This window comes from Cydia strobilella, chromosome 11, assembly GCF_947568885.1.
Source record: "Cydia strobilella chromosome 11, ilCydStro3.1, whole genome shotgun sequence".
Taxonomy (NCBI): Eukaryota; Metazoa; Arthropoda; class Insecta; order Lepidoptera; family Tortricidae; genus Cydia; species Cydia strobilella.
In genome coordinates, this window is record NC_086051.1 from 16804648 (window position 1) to 16825457 (window position 20810).

At 36.4% G+C, this 20810-nt stretch overlaps 1 protein-coding gene and 1 long non-coding RNA gene across 2 annotated transcripts in view; both read right to left on the minus strand.

Annotated features, from left to right (window-relative positions):
* Window positions 1-5935: 5935 nt before the first annotated feature.
* The window catches only part of LOC134745666 (uncharacterized), a 233396-nt gene continuing 218521 nt past the window's right edge, over window positions 5936-20810 (minus strand). The window contains exon 2 of the long non-coding RNA XR_010128200.1: window positions 5936-5968. This is a non-coding gene — a long non-coding RNA (uncharacterized LOC134745666). The remainder of the gene's footprint in view (window positions 5969-20810) is intronic.
* LOC134745629 (GTP-binding protein REM 1) overlaps window positions 5936-20810 on the minus strand; it is a 167112-nt gene continuing 152237 nt past the window's right edge. Inside the window, exons 3-5 of the mRNA XM_063679740.1 lie at window positions 17204-17286; window positions 12721-12910; window positions 5936-8586 (exon numbers count right to left, since the gene is read on the minus strand). Coding sequence (XP_063535810.1) covers window positions 8309-8586; window positions 12721-12910; window positions 17204-17286 — 551 coding nt within the window. The 3' untranslated portion in view covers window positions 5936-8308. The remainder of the gene's footprint in view (window positions 8587-12720; window positions 12911-17203; window positions 17287-20810) is intronic.

Consider the following 20810-nt stretch of genomic DNA (forward strand, 5'->3'; position numbering starts at 1 on the left):
CAATATTTTAGCTTAAAATAAACATAGTTTAATTTAATGTAATTTTCTCGTATTCTTTCACTATTCACGAAATTAATGGACGCCCCCTAAACAGGCCCCAATGTTAAGGCCAGCCACACTTATCCGTATTCCATACTTACCAGTATTGACCTTACCAACTGTGTGGCTACCACCAGTTTGGCACTGACATAAACGGTATCGAGAACGTATTAACTTACGAGTACTTTCTATGCATCTCGCTCGTACTCTCGCATTAGTGCGAGCGAGATGTATAGAAATTAAATTACGTAGACGTTAGCGTATATGTCAGTTTTGACACTGACAGTGACTCGTGGTACGGGTACTGTTATATTTGACTCAAGGGAAAAGGAAATAGGATATATAATATATAAGTAGGAAAATATATGTTACGACTTAAAGTAAGAAAATTTATTGTCAATCAATTTATTTACAGTAAACACTAGCTACAAAATGATATAATTTATAATATAATATCTAATGATAACTTATCTTATTTTACTTCAATGCGATACAATGTAATTTTACAGTACATATGGTGCTACTTTTTCGCACTAGTGCTTGAATGAGCACTTTTCGTGCATATGTCGAAAGTTTAAAGGGCCATATGTACTGTAAAATGTTGTACGATACACGTGCGAAAAGGTAATTCGCAACTCGTGTCGATTTAAAACACTCCCTGCAGTCGTGTTTTAATTTATGGCCACTCGTTTCGAATTTCCTCTTTTCCGCACTTGTATCGCAAATAACTATTTCTACTCGGATAATGAATTGACTGTGACTGCCAAAGACAAAGAATATAAGTATCCTGTAATAATTTTTTGTTCAATAAACAGGTGCAAAATAAATTATTATTTTAAAATTTAATCTCTAGCCACCCAAAGCCGGGTCTCCTTTCCTAATTTGAATATTTAATTTGACAAAACGAAATTGCTTTCTTCTGGGCATGTTTTGATGTCTGGGTAGCTAGAGAAAAAGGAGGCAATAGTCAAATAAATTAGTGCATAATTGTTTTCCATCGTATTTTCTCGGAAACGTTCGTATTTGTCATGCTAGTTCAGTCAACCTCAGTACTTTGTGTACCGAGACTGACTGAAATAGCAAGATACGTTCGTACGGTTCCGTGAAAATACGATAGAAATTAATTATGCACTACATCTGTGTACAGGTAACCTTACGGAGTAATTTTGTTTGAATAATGATTTCGCCAGTTAAAATAGATGTGCAATATGACGTCTTAAGCGTGGTTTAGACTAGCAAGAACTTGCATGGAATTTTCATTACATTGCGGTATCTGATAAACATTTTGAATACAGGTTACCTTAGTAGTCAGCAATGGAACGTTTCATGCAAGTTCTTGCTAGTCTAAACTTCGTTTTACGTTTTACAGCAACTGTGATATCAAATATAATTTACAGTACATATGGTGCTACTTTCTCGCACTAGTGCGTAAAGTGCACTTTTTGTGCATATGTCGAAAGTTTAAAGGGCCATATGTACTATAAAACGTTGTTCGATACACGTGCGAATAGGTAATTCGCAATTCGTGTCGATTTAAAACACTCCCTGCGGTCGTGTTTTAATTTATCGCCACTCGTTTCGAATTTCCTCTTTTCCGCACTTGTATCGAAAATAACTATTTTGAGGTTGTACTTTTTTAAATAATTGTACCGCAATGGAATAAAAACTAAATACATTACAATAGCAAGCTCATACATTCCGCAAATGCATTATATAGTAATCTGATAACGTTTTATATCTACAATACTATCCCCTCTATTTAATAATCTTTATATTATAACAACCGAGTAATTTTCTTAAATGTAACTTTAGAGTATAACTTTAAATACGGTTTTTAAATAAATGAGTAATAACATGTTGCATGAACGGCGATGTTATTATCTAACGTATACAGGGTGGAACCCCACTAGAGCGAAAAAAAATATGTGAGTCAAATTTGTTCTTACTAACAACATCTATTAAGTATTTAATTTTTGACCAATGTAATTATACATGATTTTTTTGGTCCAACCGGACATATAATACAGTAAACTTAAAATTTAGATACCTACATTATTATATTCTGAGCCACACTCTAAAGCCACAATATTCTGGTTAATATTTAATTAAATATTTAAAGTTTCAAGAAGAGTAGTTGGTGCTTAATTGCAAGACATTTCATGGATAAAGTTGCACTTGATACTTTAATAAGTTGGGGGTTTTCTTCAAGTTATGAAACTTCTTTGTACTTGATATAAAAATAACCTTTTCAAGGACGATGTGTAAGTTATTTACCAACACTCGTAAAGCTCAAGAAATATGAGATAGGAATTTACGGTTCATTTGAATTTAAACGTTACTAATGAAATGAAACTATGCAAACGGATTATATCGCGTATATTGAATTTATAATACATCCCGAGGTTTCGAACCCTTTACAGCGTTCGTGGTCAACGGGTTTTCTTCAGTCACCTGGGGATGTATTATAAATTCAATATACGCGATATAATCCATTTTCATAGTTTTATTTCATGAGTTATCGCGGTAACCGAAGGCAATAATGTTAAACATTACTAGATAAGAAAATGGTACTATGTTTCGTTAAACCAATTACTCTCTGCTGTATTTATCCTTCAAGTAAGCAAGACGATTAAATTTTGATAATTGGCTAGAATCGCACTTAAACTATCGTGAGACATATTTCAAAATATTTATCAGTACGGTTTTTACTCACTATTATTTTTAGTCGCTTTTGGCGACATGTTTCGGATTCTTTGGGAATCCATCCTCAGGCACGAGTGTCCGCGGCGGTTGTACGTCGTGCAAGAATCCGAAACATGTCGCCAAAAGCGACTAAAAATAATAGTGAGTAAAAACCGTACTGATAAATATTTTGAATTGGCTAGAAATTCATACATAAAACACTTAAAATTAAAGGCACTTTCACCAATCGTTCAAGTAAAGTGTTTTTTATGTAATGTAATAAAGATTTGCAGTGGTATCATTTTTGTTTATTTTTTTGTAACAAGTACCAAGAAATTTCGTTGGAGTTACTAAACAATATTTTTTAATGTTAAACTTTAACAACGTCAAATCATGTTGGGGACTCCTAATAACTACAATTTACAAATATATTCTACATTTCACAAGTAACTAACAGAAACACATAGGTATATAATTGTAATACAATTTTAACAATTAAAAGGCACTGTTTTGAATCGTAATTCAAACGGTATTTAGATAAATTTGGATTACAATAACATATTGTAAAATTATACGTGACGTTTTCAACCAAAAGGTACCACATTGTCGGTTGTCAATAAGGTTGATTTCTAATTGCAGCTATATGGAAATAGCGCCTTACTGACAAGCGACAATAAGTACCCTTTTGGTTGAAAATGACGCATATATTTTGAGTTATATTCTCTTGATACAATAAAGTGAGCAGGTTCTATAATAATAAACTCCTAAGGCCCAAGGTCCTACCTATAGGTCTTATTTAGTTCGGTGAAATTGATATCATATTCAATTGGAACAGAGGTTTCGTTCAGTTTTCAATCAACGCACAATTAACTCTATTTCCTACACTATGCGTTCAAATTCTGGATTTTTCATTTGTATGTCTGGGCCTTAGGAGGATAAACCAAAACATGCGCTGTCATATTGTAGACATACAGGATAAAATTGCAGACGAACCCAGAAATCAATTTTTGTGATCTTATAATAGATGTACTTATATTAAATAAAACAACAATTTTATCAAAATCGGCCAAGCGGGAGTCGGACTCGCGCACGAAGGGTTCCGTACCATTACGCAACAAACGACAACAAAATCACGTTTGTTGTATGGGAGCCATACTTAAATATTTATTTTATTCTGGTTTTAGTATTTGTTCTTATAGCGCCAACAGAAATATATCATCTGTGAAAATTTCAACTGTCTAGTCTAGCTATCACGGTTCATGAGATACAGCCTGGTGACAGACAGACTGACAGACGGACATAAAATTAAATGGGAAGTACATAGGAACTAGGGTAGTTTAAAAAATATTAATTATGTCAGAGTTAAAAACCTCGATACCCTCTCGAATCTCCATCATGTCTTGTTATTTCGGGTCACGGTTGTAATTTTATCCTGTATAAAATGCTGTTGATGGGCTGATTTTTATTTTGTTCTCGATTTTCTTGGATTAATTTTGGCTGTATTGAAGAGCTCCTCATTCTGGGCGAAATAAACACGATATCCCAATTTGGGACAAAAACCATGTAATATTCCGTTAAGTTACTAAAATACGATACGTTTTTGTAACTCATTTGAAGATTTTTTAGGATATTTAAAATTGCGCGTGTCATGTATAGAATAGGGAACTCTGTCTATCCACCAAATTTTATCGAAATATGACGAAAAAAAATCGGCCCTGATGTTCTAGAAGTGAATAATTCAAATAATTTTTAACTATCACGGGACTTAACCGCGTAAAAACTTACGTTTATTTATGGCCTGTCGTTTCGAACGTGATGTTATGTTCGAAACGTCAGGCCATAAATAAACGTAAGTTTTTACGCGATTAAGTCCCGTGATAGTTTAAAATTATGAGTGAATAATTCAATCCAAAAGGTAATATTTATACTCGAATATTCATTACCAGATGTGAGTCTGCCTGTGACCACGAACGTAACGTCACGTTCGAAACGTCAGGCCCTAAATAAACGTGTTTTTACGCGATTAAGTCCCGTGTTAGTTCAAAATTATGAGTGAATAATTAAATCCAGAAGGTAATATTTATACTCGAATATTCATTTCCAGATATGACAGAGCAGTGAAATAATCGAATTCCAATATGAAAAATATAAATAAAAAAGCTGCGTCCACTTTACAGTCCCGCGAACAAACTAATTGCCTTTAGAGCAACTTGAAAAATAAGTGCATTTTACATTCGAATGAAATGTACTCAATTTTTTATCGTCAGCTCTTTTTTAAATAAATAATTTCAGCCTAGTTACGTCCCACTGCTGGGCAAGCACAAGCACAAGTTATTCACATGAAAAGGTACTCCATTTATTTGGATAAGTATGATAGAATCTCGTTCCCTTTGCATTGCCATGGCACATTACTTTTAATAAATTTGTTCTCGCCCTCTTGTAACTGGCTGTAAGCAGTCAAATTTGTCTGTAAAATCGATAAAGTATTGTTTTTGTTCTATTGATAATAAAATAGTTTGCGTAGTTGCCGCGTAGCGCTAGTTATAATCTCAAGCGTAATGTACGGCCAAGTTGAGTTTGACCCGATATAACAGCTGTACGTACGAGTAATACAACTATTCATAGTAATTTACTGTAATATGTATTTTTAACTTATTTCAATCTCTGTCTTTTGTATATATTAATTTTGTTGTTCTTCTTGTTACCTGTCGTGACTGTTTCACCGGATGGTCTCATCGGAAGATCAGCGCTGGAAGTCGCCAGCAACATGCTGAGGTGAGACCATTTCGTGACACTTTCTCTTTTTTATGTTTCTCTATTGTATAATTTTCTATTTTTGTGTTTGTGCTCACGAATAAATTATTTATATTTCTATTTCTATTTCCAAAATCATTACCTACATGCCCACCAACTATTCTCCACAGGAGAGAAAATTTGTGTGTTCATCAAAACTGTACAGTTTAATTAGGGAACTGTTCAGGTTAATAAGAAAATTAACCTTTATAGCCCTTAACCTTTGGGTGTGTCTGCAGGGAAGACGTGAAGACAGTTTTGTTTGACCCAAGCCTCCCCTCATGTGCGAAAGGGCTTGGACTATAGTCCTCATGCTCGGAAAAAAGAAGTTAACAATAAGTATACCTTGTTGCAAAGATATAAGTCCATCAATAGTCATTTGTACCTTTTTACGTGGAACTGAAAAGTGGTGGTGGTGGTGGAGCTTAGAAACAAATTAAAAGTGGAAAGATCACTGTCTTGGGTGGGACTTGAACCCACGACTACTAGATCGCTAGGCTAGTGCTCTGCCATCTGAAATTCCTTAGACCTTACCAAATACAGCGAATATTTCCACCATATATCGCCGCTATACTTACTCAACCTCGTATCTGCAACACTCATTTGATGACCAAAACCCCCGTATTCCGAATGAAAGAAAAGCGACATTTCCATCAATACAAATGATTGTTGATCAATACAAATGATTGTTGCAGATATGAGGTTGAGTAAGTATAGCGACGATATGAGCCTTAAGGAGGCCATAACCACCACGGCCACTTTCCACTTTTAATTCGTTTCTAAGCTTAATAGCATGGTTCGCAGACGTTGCGGCTTGATACAAAATTAATTTGGTAGAACATTATGTTAAGTTATACTAAGTATTTCTCTACAACTAATCGAGAAAAGACACGAAAATTGGTGTATGACGTACTTAACGTTAACACGATTTTTGTTTTTACAACTTCAAATCCACGGGTGCACTCGCGATATTATATACAATTACTAAATAAGGTAATTTTAATATGTATTACATAGTCTGTAAATATGTCCATGTATATTTGAATTACAAAACTTCCATGAGACTCACATATTAAATACACACAGTGTGGGAAAAAATAATGGGCCCTGGAGGGAAAGTGCATTAAAACCTTAAGTTAGCTCATTTTACTTAAAGGCAACATTCTTTTATTTTTAAAAAGCAACAAACCTGCATTCTATGGTTTTTAGGGTTCCGTACCAAAAAGGTAAAATCGGGACCCTATTATAAAGACTCCACTGTCCGTCTGTCCGTCTGTCTGGAAGTACTTCTAATCGTGGGTTTTGGGAGAGCTCAGCTGGCCCTTATGGTACTTTATCAAAATTGTGGTAAATTTTTGTCTTTAATTAATTAATTAATGTTTAATTTGTAGATTAAGGTTTGGCCTAGATGGAAGGAATAAGTGGACCCTGATTAATATTAGAAAATTAATTTACGTATTCATGAAAAGGTCGTATATCCCTTACAATATACTGAATGTGCAATTTAGAGGTTCTTTTTCTTAGAACTTCTGTACATAAATATAATTAGATTTCATTCTAATGATCTAACTGAAAAATTACAAAAACTGCATTTATAATACAGCTTGGATCGTATGAGTTTAAAGGAATGCCTTTTGGACTAACTTTTCTGTATATGGGAGGCAGGACATAGTTATATTATTACGTATTAATGTTTATATTTTCAGGTTAAGTTTGGTCTTCCAAAGATTGTTACTAATAATAATCTGTGGTTGAGGTATATATATACATAGATACAAGTTGTATATCTTACAATACACAGCATGGTCCTATAAACTCGATATATATTACACTACATGATAAATTGTGTCACTTAAGACTTAAGAGTAAAATATTGCTGATACGTCATTTTAAGATAAACACGGGAAAATACTGTATTTCTCACTTAATTTTCCTTTACCTAGACTAACACACTTAACGATTATAGATTAAATTCTCTCGAAAATTTGGCACAATAACGATTTAAATCTACCAATTTAGCTATTTGGCGTTACTTTACGACTCCATTTCAGAAACGTATTAGCTTTATTCCTCTCTCTTACGCGTTAGAGAGAGATAAAACATGATGAAAAATTGTAGCCATTAGTATGCGAGCGTGCGAGTTGATTGTTTTCGGGGTTGGCTTGATAGAGATGCAGCTATTTGTTAAAATGAGATGCAGTCGATAGTCGCTTTTCCTTTTATTTGATCACACCATTTGGGTATGATACTATAAATATTGGTGACATGAAACGCAGGGCATACCTGATGCGTCATTTGTGTTTTTATCCTTGCATTTATTGTTTTTTCTTTGGTCCAAGATCCCAAAGACAATCAACTGCTTTAGCGTAAGTAATAAACGAGCTAATAAGTTGCAAAAAGTTTTTTTTCAACTCACTGTTTGATCTTTCCAGCATAAAAGTATTATTTATAGTCTGGCAAACACAAATTGCCAGTCAGTAAGAACCAGGAAAATTATACTCATCCCTTTCTTTTGGGGGCTAAGTACTAGCGTAAGACAAAGACAGTATGATTCTCTCTGTCTATGTTTAAAACGAGACAGTCCTGGGCCAAACTATATCACTTTTATCTCTGGATAAGCTTTCACTCGTTTATCACCAACTTTAATAAATCACTGGCTGAAACGTCTCCGCGTTAAACTTAAAAGTAAAATCGAATATAACACTTAAAACGAACACAATGCAAATTTACACTTAACCACACTTGTTATAAAGTCCAAATTCCATTAGACGAACACAGGTCCGTCGTTCTCTACTCACAGGACGTTTAGGTTCTCACAGTTTTTGAATTTGGAATCCTCTTTCCCGAATATCCAGGTGAGCATTTGTCGGGCCTTCATGCTTGCCCGTACTACGCCTCTGGATTTGTACCAATGGGCTGGGGATGACTCCCTTCCACCTTCGGCTGAATACTGTTGTTTCTTTAGTCTAATCTGGCTGAGGATACCGACTAGAAGTTCGTCCACATTGTGATTGATTCCGACGGAGACTTCGACGAACTTCGCTTTGTATGTGCACGCTAGGCATTTGCCATCTGAAAAAAAGGATTTATTGGTTTTTAACTTTTGAGAAATTCTAATGTACTCATAGTATTTTATAGGTGCTGTGTTTATGAAACAGATGGCCTATTATGATTAACCCGTCAGAATTCAGGCATTTATGTACTATTTATATCTTATAACAACGATATATGATTCAATACTGACATCATATGATGTCAATGGGTAGCTAATACATAATATCACTGTTTATACACGGTGGCTAAAAAATAAGGTTTTGGGATTATATTATATTAAGTTTTACTATGGGACCAACACCGAAATCGCGAAAAAAAATTGGGCTCCTTCATACATTTTGGCTGGTATATTTTCTATGGGAGAGTAAAAATTTTTTTTCGCGATTTCGTTTTTGGTCCCATAGCAAAAGTTGCTCAGTATAATCCCAAAACCTCCCTGGCAACGGGAATGCACTTATTTTTTAGCCAACCTGTATAAGTAGTAATATTTGATACCTAGGTTAATAAGGAACACAAGAGCAACAATAAATTTAGTATGAAAATGTTTGCACTGTTCTTTGAATTACGCGATGGAAACCACATAAGACCTTACATATTATGTTTCAAACATAGGGTCATTGCGCTAGTTTTCGTCCACTTGACGAAATTTGAATATAGTCCTACATTGCTGCACAAATTTGGACTTATTGCAATCCTTAATGTCTAAACAATATATCTATCTACACAAAAATGATATTTCGCAAAGATTTAATTCTCCGAAAAAATCTAATTTGATTGGCCTTGAAATGGCCCAGCTGAAATATATGTGTCAAAATATTAAATAGAAAATGTCAAATGACCAAGCCTTCCGTGACCGAGGCCGGATTCGAACCGGCGTCTTCACCTTTCGTGGGTAACCTGTAGAAAGCTGCCACCCGGCCATGGCAGTGCCTGTCTAATTTCTGGAGTATTATGCAATTTTAAATAAAATAATATTATGTATTTTTAATGATTTTATTTGATTTATTCCGTAATTGGAAAAAAGTATTCCCTCCCTCGCCAAAAACTTCGCAAACTTCATATTGAACATCAGTACTTATACGACTTCTCGTACTGCTTAAGCAATGATAAAACCCACAAACTTACTACGTAATTGAGACCCCCAACCGAGCGTAAAAATAACGCAGTCAAGAACTAATTTGCCCATTCATTATCCGCCATTATGGAGCGAAATTGATTTCCCAGACGAATAGAACGTGGGATACAGACTGTACTGCGGTAGTATTGCAGCGCGACAATACTGCCGACTGCATTGCTGCCGCAAATATCAAAAATTCGGGCAGCAAAATCGATTTTGACATTTGGGGCAGTAATACAGTCCACAGTATTGTTGCGCTGCAGGAAACGTCCAATTTAATATATTTTGTTCGATTAATTGACATTTTGACGTTTTCTGCAGTAATGCAGTCGACTGCAGTAGTATAGCAGCGTGACAATACTGCCGCAAATGTCAATATCGATTTCGCCGTCCGGATTTTTGACATTTGCGACAGTAATGTCGCACTGCAATACTGCCGCAGTAATGTGTCGCCTATCTGGCAAATTAAAATCATAACGTTATCAGGTTTCATTTCGATCGGCATCGCTGGTTGGAAGTCTGATTGGATGTCTTGTTTTTGTCGTTTTCATTATTTTTGTTTCTATTTTGTTTAGTCCCCTGCAATTTTGCTCGCGGGCGTTGAAATAAACTCATCAGCTCGATGTTACCATAATATTGCGTTGTCACCGAACTTACATATGAATATGAAGATTCAGCTCAATCGAATGATAGGAAGTGGGTCTAATTTCGCTTGCAAGATTTTACTCGAACATACATACAAACATTGCCCGTCAAATAAAAACAAATTATATTGACATTTATACGCCATAACAAAAATAAATCTAATATCTCGAATAGGCCAAAATAAGATACGATTCGGCACAGATAAGATAATATAAACAAACAGACGGATATTAAAACTCATACATGTTCAATCGTCCATGTTAACTGCTAATTTGAACTTTATTGCAACGATATAAGGTCTATCGATGGCCGGTTAAGAGTTGCTGTTAATACATTATATCTACCTTCTAACAGAGTAGTAAATAATGAAGACAGTCAGCCTACAGATAACGTTGCGAGAATTGGGTTGGCAACTGTCAAAGTTTTGCATAGATGGCGCCATCATAGCTTAAAACAAAGATAGACATAACTCCGTAATAGATGGATACAGTCTAAGGAAAAAACGTGCCTCGAAAATCAAGAAAATTTGATTCTCGTTCAGAGGGCGCTACTAGCTTTGGCCTACTGTCGTATAGATGGCGTTGACGGTTTCGTTTGTTATTTAACAATTTTAACGCATATCAGTGAAAGAACATGGGTCAAAATCATAAAAATAATTAATGCAAATAAAAAAAATCATTTATCCATTTACATTTTATCGTATTTTTATAAATCTTCATTTTTAGTTTTAAGGTGTGTCGCTGTCGATAGACTGATGGCAGTGAATTTACTGGGGTTACAAAATTTACTGTGACAGTACCGCTCTATTATTATATCCTCTTTGCTTAAGATAAAAAAGGTTTTATGGCCTTGAGGTTATTTTTATATCCCAAAAAATCCAAACGAACTTTATTACGTTATATTGCGTACGAAAATAACATATAAAGTTTCTTGTCACCTGAATTTAATCTACGAAATAATTGCTACGACTGCAACACAGTCCAACACGAAACATTATTGACGAAATATATTTTTATTAACAATAAACATTTATTTACATACAAGATATATACAGTGGTACTACGTAAACGAAATTAATAACTAGCTTAAATCTAAAATAGGCCCTTGAGGCATTGTACCAAGGATGCTGGCGGCATTTCCCCGCTGTATCGCAATGCTGATACGTTGTGCGAGAAAGCCGCCAGCTCTTCGGTCACCAGTTACGTCAACCAGACGCTTCGCGATTTCTGCAAACAACTTATGCGCGCTGGGACCCCATGGACCTAGAATTTCAACTCCAAATGGAACGAAATGATACTCTTTACCGAGGCTCTTATATTTATTACGTTTTAAAATTTCGGCGCTTTCCGCCGCTCCGCCCGCTTTTACATTAGTCCGTTGGAGGTGGGACGGTGCCAGAGTGTCTACGCAGGTAGCATCCCACACCAACATCCGTCCCAAGCTCCAAGGAACCAAGGACATCCCATCGGGCCTCTTGCCATCATCTCTGATAATTATTTAGATTCGTATTCGGGCTTGTAATTATTACGTGTAATTGATCGTTTTTATGTGTTATTTATGTGTTGAGCTTGAATATTATAATTATGTATTGTATTCTGGTGAGCTATAGAGATACAAGGTAGATATAAGTATAACATTTCTGTGTTAGCAAAAGGGGCCCACTGACTATCAGTTCGCCGGACGATATCGGCCTGTCAGTTAGAACAAAAATTTGACAGTTCCGAACAACTGACAGGCCTATATCGTCCGGCGGACTGATAGTCAGTGGGCCCCTTAAGCGAGTCAGTATTAAACTTATCGTCGAGCAGATTGGTTGTCTTCACTTTAATACGAGTATAACCGCCTCCCCCCACTTCAGAGTAAATACTCTGATTCTATCATTGTGGTATCGTATCGTATCGTTGGTAGACGTTTTCTGCTTAATACAAAATTTTACGGTTTATGTTTATATTTTTGTCACATTTTATAAGCATATATAATTTTCATTTGCAAATTGGTACGTCAACGTCGTCGTGTCGTATCAGGCTGTCAAAGAGAAGGCAGAGGACCGCGAAACATGGAAATTGCTCCACCGACAAGAGACTTACTCTTAAGTATATGATGATGAAATTGGTAACCTGATATTATCAACATTTTGTCTTGTTTGTGTCCTGAAGATAAAGTTTTGTTTCTATTTGTGCACTTTGGTATGTATGCATGCCATTGAATGTTCCATATATTTCCAAAGCTGATCGAACGATTTAGTAGCGTTTTCTGAACAGTTTTACCTTGACAGATGGTGCTTATAATTTGATGGAGGGTTTTATAAGCCTTTATAAGGTACAAGGAATTTAACTCCCACATGATTTTGAACCTTGTTTCAAAGTGATAGGTTAACTGTTTCTTCTCACCTTGTGTGGAGACAGCCCGACTCCGTGCCAAGTCTATCTTGTTCCCAACCAGCACAGCTGGCCTTGACCTCAGCATATCGCAGTCCAGTAGCCTGGCCAACTCCTGCTCAGCCTTCTGGAAGGACGCCTTGTCGACCACGCTGTATATGACCACGAATGCGTCTGGAGGCTCTGAGCGGTCGATTTCCTCCTAAAACAAAATAAACTTTATATGAGTGCTTAAATGCATACTATTGGAAATAATTGTTCCGAAAGTCAAAGAGTCCTTCTCATTCCCTTGCAATTTTTTATCATTTCCTTGTCATTTATGTCATTCCCTTGTCGCTTTTTATCATTATTCTTGTCGGTTTTATCATTCCCCTGATAGCTAAAATTTCAATTGCTGTAATTATGTAATTAATGGACCAAAATTGATCCCTATTCAATTGTTGGGCTTATATTTATATTAATTTACATATTTTATTAAACTTGGGTCAAAATTTGTACAAATAAAAGGTATTTAAGAACATTTTATGTTGACGTAGGGATAACCGCTGACGGTTTAAGTACCACACTTTTAGGAAGCTAGGGATCTTTTAGGGGTCCTCGGGATCCAGGACGTGATATAACCGCCGAGTGCATTACTGCCGCTAATGTCAAAATAGATGTTGCTGCCCGGATTTGTGACAAGTGCGGCAATGTCGCGCCGTATTACTTCAGCAGTAAGCATTACCAGCAGGTGTAGCCTGAATCCGAACGCTATCTTTATCTTCATTTATCTTCAAAATTATACTGTTGACCGCTAAAGCTCAGTGACTCGAATTCCAGACAGAAAAAAAAGTGAATATAAAATCGTGTTAAAAAAATACTTTCAACGCTGTTCCAGTTCATTGGCTGTTCTTTATCAATATTGAATAAAAAAGAGAGGTTTGTATGGACAAAATAGACTAGAAAGAGACTGGGATTATAAAGCGTTTAGATTACTTATTGTTGTTAATATAAAATACACATAAGATGTAAATATGTATAATAAAATGACATGTAACTTAAGTTATGAATAAAAGAATTGAATTGAATTGAATTAGAAACAAAGAAATCACCGATCCGTAGTTACGCTTTCTCGGAAGGGTTTTCACGAAAGAGTAGCGTTAGGTGGTATCTTGACATTGAGCTGAGTGGAGACCTTTTCAGTGACTTGGCTTCTGTATGTCTTATGTTAACTTAAGTTTAATTTAAATTTTTTTTTTTAAAGTTTCTTTTATTCTATTTAATCCAAGCCAACCGTCAAGGTCGTATCAAAACATGATCAGTACCATAACACACTGTTACATAAGAATCGGCCTCCAGCACAAGAAATAACACTTTTGACAGCTGACAGATAAAATCCAGTACAGTTTCAGATCAAGAAACGACAAAAAAGATAGAAACAATAGTTCAACATGGAAATAAGTTAAAAAAACGTTAAGCCGGTTTTAGCGTTTGCATGTATTTTAATATCAACAAAAAAGACACTATAAAACTCCCGTGAGACTCAAACATGTCAAACGGTTTTGGGTACTGCGTCGGTGGTCAGTGTGGTCCGGCCTTTAGCAAGTGACTCAGTGAGTGTTGTGTGCGATCCGACATTTGACAAACGCAATACGGAGGGTAGAGCTATCCTAGCAATGGTGACGTCGCCGGCACCGCCGACGCCGTCTGTCGTGAGCGGCCGGGCGAGTCGGGCTTTGGCCCGCAGTACACGCCGCGCCCTCGACCAGTGAAGACGTGTCGTGTCTCCGTGAAGACGGTCCTCGTAAATTGGACCGAAACATGTCGAGCTATTCGACTTACTAATACGTGAGTGACCCGGTTTAAAATAATCTAATAAAAAAGACACTAAAAGGAAGCGGAATGATTGTAGCATGAAGATTCGTTTTCTTAGTTCATCCTATTGAGACTTTAGGGAACATTATGCTGACTCATTGTATCCATTAAAGAAACGAAAATTCATGTCATCCGGATATTTGGGGTGCCCCTTAATACATACTTGTTCACCTACCTAGGTAATACCTACTTAGGTCAATATTAACTTGTAATATTTTATGGTGAAGCATAAAGACAAGGGTATTAAAGAAATAAAAACTTCACACTTTCTGTTTATGTTGCGATATGAAGTTACGGCCTGATTCAAACTTTAAGATACGTCATAAATACGACATGCCAAAGATACGATATGGATCGGATACTTCACGGAAACGTCACTTGATACTGACATATCCGAGCCATATCGTATCTTTAGCAATTATTTTACGTATCTTAAAGTTCGAATGAAGTCGTTAGTTTTAATTTATAGCAAAGTATTTATGATTTCAACTAAATCTCTAAAGTACTTAATATTAAACAATTTGTGAGTTATTTATCCCGTAGGCCACGCGGTTCGCGCGTCGCCGAATTTCTGCGACAAAATCCGGCTAACACCAAAACATTTTCATTACCTTCAAAGTTTTGTTACGCAACGGAATCCTTTGGCATTCCAAGAATTTCGTTGGAGTTAATCCACTAAATCTACTTAAGCTAGACAATTTTTTTTAAATCTATTAAGCTGAATTTTTGGTATGTTATTTGGAATTGGAAGCAAAAAAAAGTTGTGCCCCGTGTAGTTTGCGAAACTGCAAAAAATCGGACTTTGTTCTGTTTTGCAGTTTTATAAGAAAAAAAAACAGATTTTTCTCATAAATTTCATGTTGAAAGTAGGTACATTTAATTTGTAACAACCCACATCCAAAGCGCCGTTTGTCATTCTTGAGATATGCGGTTTTTTTTCGTCGTTTTAGTTATAACAGTACTTAACACGTAGGCACTCTCTCTCGTAGTACTCTTTAAGGCCTTTACGTACAATCATTAAACCAAGGCATCAATCATTGATAAACCAGGTCAGTCAACTTTTCAGCCCTTTATCAAAGAAATGCCTTCCTACACAACCCCTCTTCGCACTGTTGGTTACGCTTTACGTTCGGCTGGATCGAACGCCACAGAGATTATTATCGAGGTAATGCAGCCATATTTCAACTCGTTGTTTATTAAACAAGTATGGGAGTATAATATTGTCTTCGGTTACCGCGACAGTTACTCATGAAATAAAACTATGAAAACGGATTATATCGCGTATATTGAATTTATAATACATCCCGACGTTTCGAACCCTTTACAGCGTTCGTGGTCAACGGGTGACTGGTGGTGGTGGTAGTGGAAACGTCGGGATGTATTATAAATTCAATATACGCGATATAATCCGTTTTCATAGTTTTATTTCAAGTATGGGAGTATTTATTTGATTTTATTATATATTATATTTTATTGAAAGGCCAGGCCAATTCCGCACTTATAGAGAAAGGATTTTGACGACAAGTTGGTGCCTATTCTTTTTAGTCGTTGTTGACTTCGACTTGTCAAATATTTGACAACTCGTCATTTTAATCGAATTTAAACTGTTGTGAGACATACTAACATTAAATCATTTTACGGTTTAGACTCACTTGTTTTAGTCACTCGCGCGACATGTTTCGGAGAGCCTAGGTCTCCTTTCTCAAGCACTAATAGAAATAATAGTTGAGAAAGGAGACCTAGGCTCTCCGAAACATGTCGCGCGAGTGACTAAAACAAGTGAGTCTAAACCGTAAAATGATTTAATACTCGTCATTTTATCATTATCATTTTAGCCTCCTACCGCCCACTGCTAAGCATGGCCTCTCTTCGTGTACGCCACTATTCCGCTTCTAAGCTAATCTATCTAGAAGTGCGTCGCAATCATCTGCATATAGTCCACCCAACGAGCAATTCCATTTGAAGGGTACACGGAAAGAACATGTCTAGTCACTTTAGTAACATTTTGAGTAATCGCGGCTTTAAAATTTGAAACCATGTCAAAATGTATGGTAATTCCGTGACCAGGTCTTTTTTAACTAATAAAAAAGTTGTGTTACATATATTATACAGTGGTAGCAAAAGATATAACTAATAGTTCATTAAGAGCTCTACATTTAAAAATGAAAATCTCATTTTCCGAAAAAAGTGACTAATAGACATGTTCTTTCCGTGTACCCTTCATTTAATCTTGGTGATGACGTCACCTAAATCTTGCACCTTAGTAAGTATCTAAGTAATAGTACTACCGTACAGAAAGGAAACTTCCTACAAAACCGAAGTTTGACAGCGATTCAAGGACGTATCATGCTGTCCCTTTCTAATATCAATTTCAGGCACTATCCCTTTCGGCTATTTAGGGTTATCAAAATTCAGGTCATTATCTTATCTGTGGTCGTATATGCAAAGGGACGTCAAGTTGTGACAACCCTAATAATTAATTAGAAGACGTGGTCGGTCTTCTCCGAGACCACGGGGACAACGCCGTCCTCGAAACGTCGGAGGTGGGTTTAATACTTATTTTACGCGATTAAGTCCCGTCGTTGTAAATAATAATGAGTAAAAATCGTGAAAGTTTAAATTAATTGTTAATTGGTCTTACCTTAGCAGTAGTACAGTTGACGAAGTATAATTCTGATTCCTCCCCGTTTAGCATAATGGATACTTTCTGTTCCGCATCAGGATCTGAAACAAACATACTCTCCGTTAAACAATCTAATTGGACTTCCGATCGAGCGCCACTTTGATGATGACGTCTCATGAATAATTTATTGGTTTTTTGCTCATTAAGTGTAATATTTATAGTTTATTATGCAGTAAACTAATGTGGAATTGTGCAGATGATGAAGAATTAATCTTGAAACGCGTTTAACCATTCTGATTTATTTTCAAGAAACTAAAAATCCTTCCTTTACCATGTTTATATCATCTATATGTAATTTTACTTATGTATACAATCATTATACATAGGTAGATCAGATTTCTCGCGTGATAACAACGAAATATTATTAATTTATTACACTTATCACTGCCTGTTTGTATAATAAAGCTCAAACCGTTGCAATCAGAATTTGAACCTTCTACCTTATACAATAAAGTCGTTTTTTACCCTACTATTTGGGTACAGCTCTGCCCAAAATAATTCCATGTATAATATCCTCATTAACCTCACATTTGAAGTAGACACGAGTTACGCATTCAGCGGGAAAATTAAGTTATATGTAACAGAGTTAAAGAGAATTACCTACATTCATGTGTATGTGTGGCCACGAAACTCGTCATTCGATTTTTAGGGTTCCGTACCCAAAGGGTAAAAACGGGACCCTATTACTAAGACTCCGCTTTTCGTCTGTCTGTCTGTCACCAGGCTGTATCTCATGAACCGTGGTAGCTTGACAGTTGAAATTTTTACAGATGATGTATCTGTTGCCGCTATATCAACAAATACTAAAAAGTACGGAACCCTCGGTGGGCGAGTCCGACTCGCACTTGGCCGGTTTTTAAGTCACATTAACCCGCCGCCAAATAGCCGCTTCCATACAATCGAAATTACACTCTCATTTCAAATCGACATGCTTACATTATATGAAACTTACCACGAACCTTTACGTAACATTTGTCATAACAAAATACAGGATGGTAAAAAATAATGGGCTCTGGAGGGAAAGTGCCTTAAAACCTTATGTTAGCTCATTTTACTAAAAGGAAACATTCTAATGGACGTACGAATTAAGATCCGACGTTGTGAATAATGATAAGGAAACATCCTTTTTTATAAAGAAACAAAACTGCAATCAAAGTATTTTCATTTTTTTTTTCAATTTCGCTTGTCTAAAAATATTCTTGAGTACTAAATATTCGATTTTATGGATATTTTGTACGGCAGACGAGTCTAAGACCTAATGTTATGTTATGTTAATGTGTGGAGAAATGTTATCATTATCATTATCTGTATCGACTAGTAGAATAAAACAGCGAGTTATTATTTTATTTTATTTTATTTATTAGGAAAACTTACAGCTGAAGTAACACGTTAGGTAATAACATAGAAGCAGCAGGATTATAGTCGCTGTTTTTTATTGTGTTGCCTCTGGCATGTTTGCGGACGCGCACTTAGATGATTTTTATGCCATTATGCGAAAAAATATAGCATCAGTGGTACACCGTATACGTGGGAGCTCCAACGGGAACTCCTGAAAATGATAGCCAACAGGTTAGATTCTGTTATTTTGGGACGATATATCGAATTGCATGTTCACAAACATGCAGTTCGGTAGATCGGCCACAATAATTTGTAATTTATTAGTATGTAATTTCTTGTATGTAATTTAGTGTGGGTACTGTTCTGTAACATAACATAGCCTGTAAGTTAATACTAACAACTATGGACTGTAACTGTCTGAAAATAAATAATTTTTATTTTTATTACTTATTTATTTTATTATTATTTTTACTCGGTTCGATTCTCGGGCGAGAGAAGCCAATTTAAAAAATCTTCGAATGCAGTTTTGTTTCTTTTTAAAAATAAAAGAATGTCTCCTTTGAGTAAAATGAGGTTTTAAGGCACTTTCCCCCCAGGGCCCATAATTTTTTTCCACCCCGTATATTTTAACTTAGTTATCCTCAAATCATCATGAACGCAACAAGCACTTATTCCTTTAATAAAAAATTTGGAGTATCGATTCGCTCGCAGACATACGTCCACAACTCCACACACACACACACACACACACACACACACACACACACACACACACACACACACACACACACACACACACACACACACACACACACACACACACACACACACACACACACACACACACACACACACACACACACACACACACACACACACACACACACACACACACACACACACACACACACACACACACACACACAAACACACACGTCAAAATTCATGTTATTTCAGAATGTAAGAGACCGGTAACGATTAGTCGCAAAAATGTAAAATTGATAGATTTATCGGTTTCATACATTTAATATAGTTGCGTTCGCATTTGCACACGCTGCGTCATACAAATGTGCACGCAATCATATTAAATGTATGAAACCGATATGCGTCACGACACAACACAATACGACACAACACGAGCGATAAACGTCATCTGATCATCAAAGAAGTTTTACGCGTAAAGATTACACGCACAAACTTTTTTTTCTATGCACTGGTAAACTCGCTAATTTCATCGCCACACAGCATGACGCAGTAATCAGCATGTTGCGTCATGTCGTGCGACTGATTGATGCCCTCGGCCGCGATACACCGCCCCGCGTGCATACGTCACCTTCCTATATGCATATATCACCGGCTTATATGCATATATCACTGTCCTATGTATAAATACGTTACCGTGTAAGTAGAAAGGCAGTCCTACTTTTATTTTGCTATCAGCAGTCCTGCTGACGACCCGTGTCCTACAGTAAAGTCGCCATCAGATATATCTGAGCGACCGAGGTTCTCAAAAATATCGGAACACGCACCTAGCGCCTTGACAATAGAGGCGTGTTCAGATATTTTTGAGCGCCTTGTCCGCTCCGATATATCTGATGGCGACTATAGGCCCCATTTCACTTATGACTTTTTGTCAGTTTGACAGAGTTCAATTTTACTGACTTTTGAGACTATTATTCAGGAGGCTATTATTTATCTTTAGTTCTTGTAACTGTCGTTTTTCAATCACATTAACTCTCTTAGCCCGACCAAAGTTGATTTAGACATGCGACGTCATAATCATAACTGGACTAATTTTTACAATCAACAGTGGCGTAACTAGGGGGGGGGGGCAGAGGGGGCAAGTGCCCCGGGCGCCATCCAAGGGGGGGCGCCAAAATGGGCAAAAGGCAGCAGCAGGGAAACTTTTGTCAGTCGTCAGGGGGCGCAAATTTGGTGACTGCCCCGGGCGCCATATCCTCTAGCTATACGCCCCTGACAATCAACAGTGTTTGACAAAAGTGTAGTTATAATTTATGTCTTTACCCATCACCACAGAATAAATAATAGTACTACCGTACAGAAAGGAAACTTCCTACAAAACCAAAGTTTGACAGCGGTTCAGGGTCAAATCATGCTATCCCTTTCTAATATATGGCACTATCCCTTTCGGCTATTTAGGGTTGTCAAAATTCAAGTCATTATCTTACCTGTGGTCATGCATGCAAAGGGACGTCAAGTTGTGCCA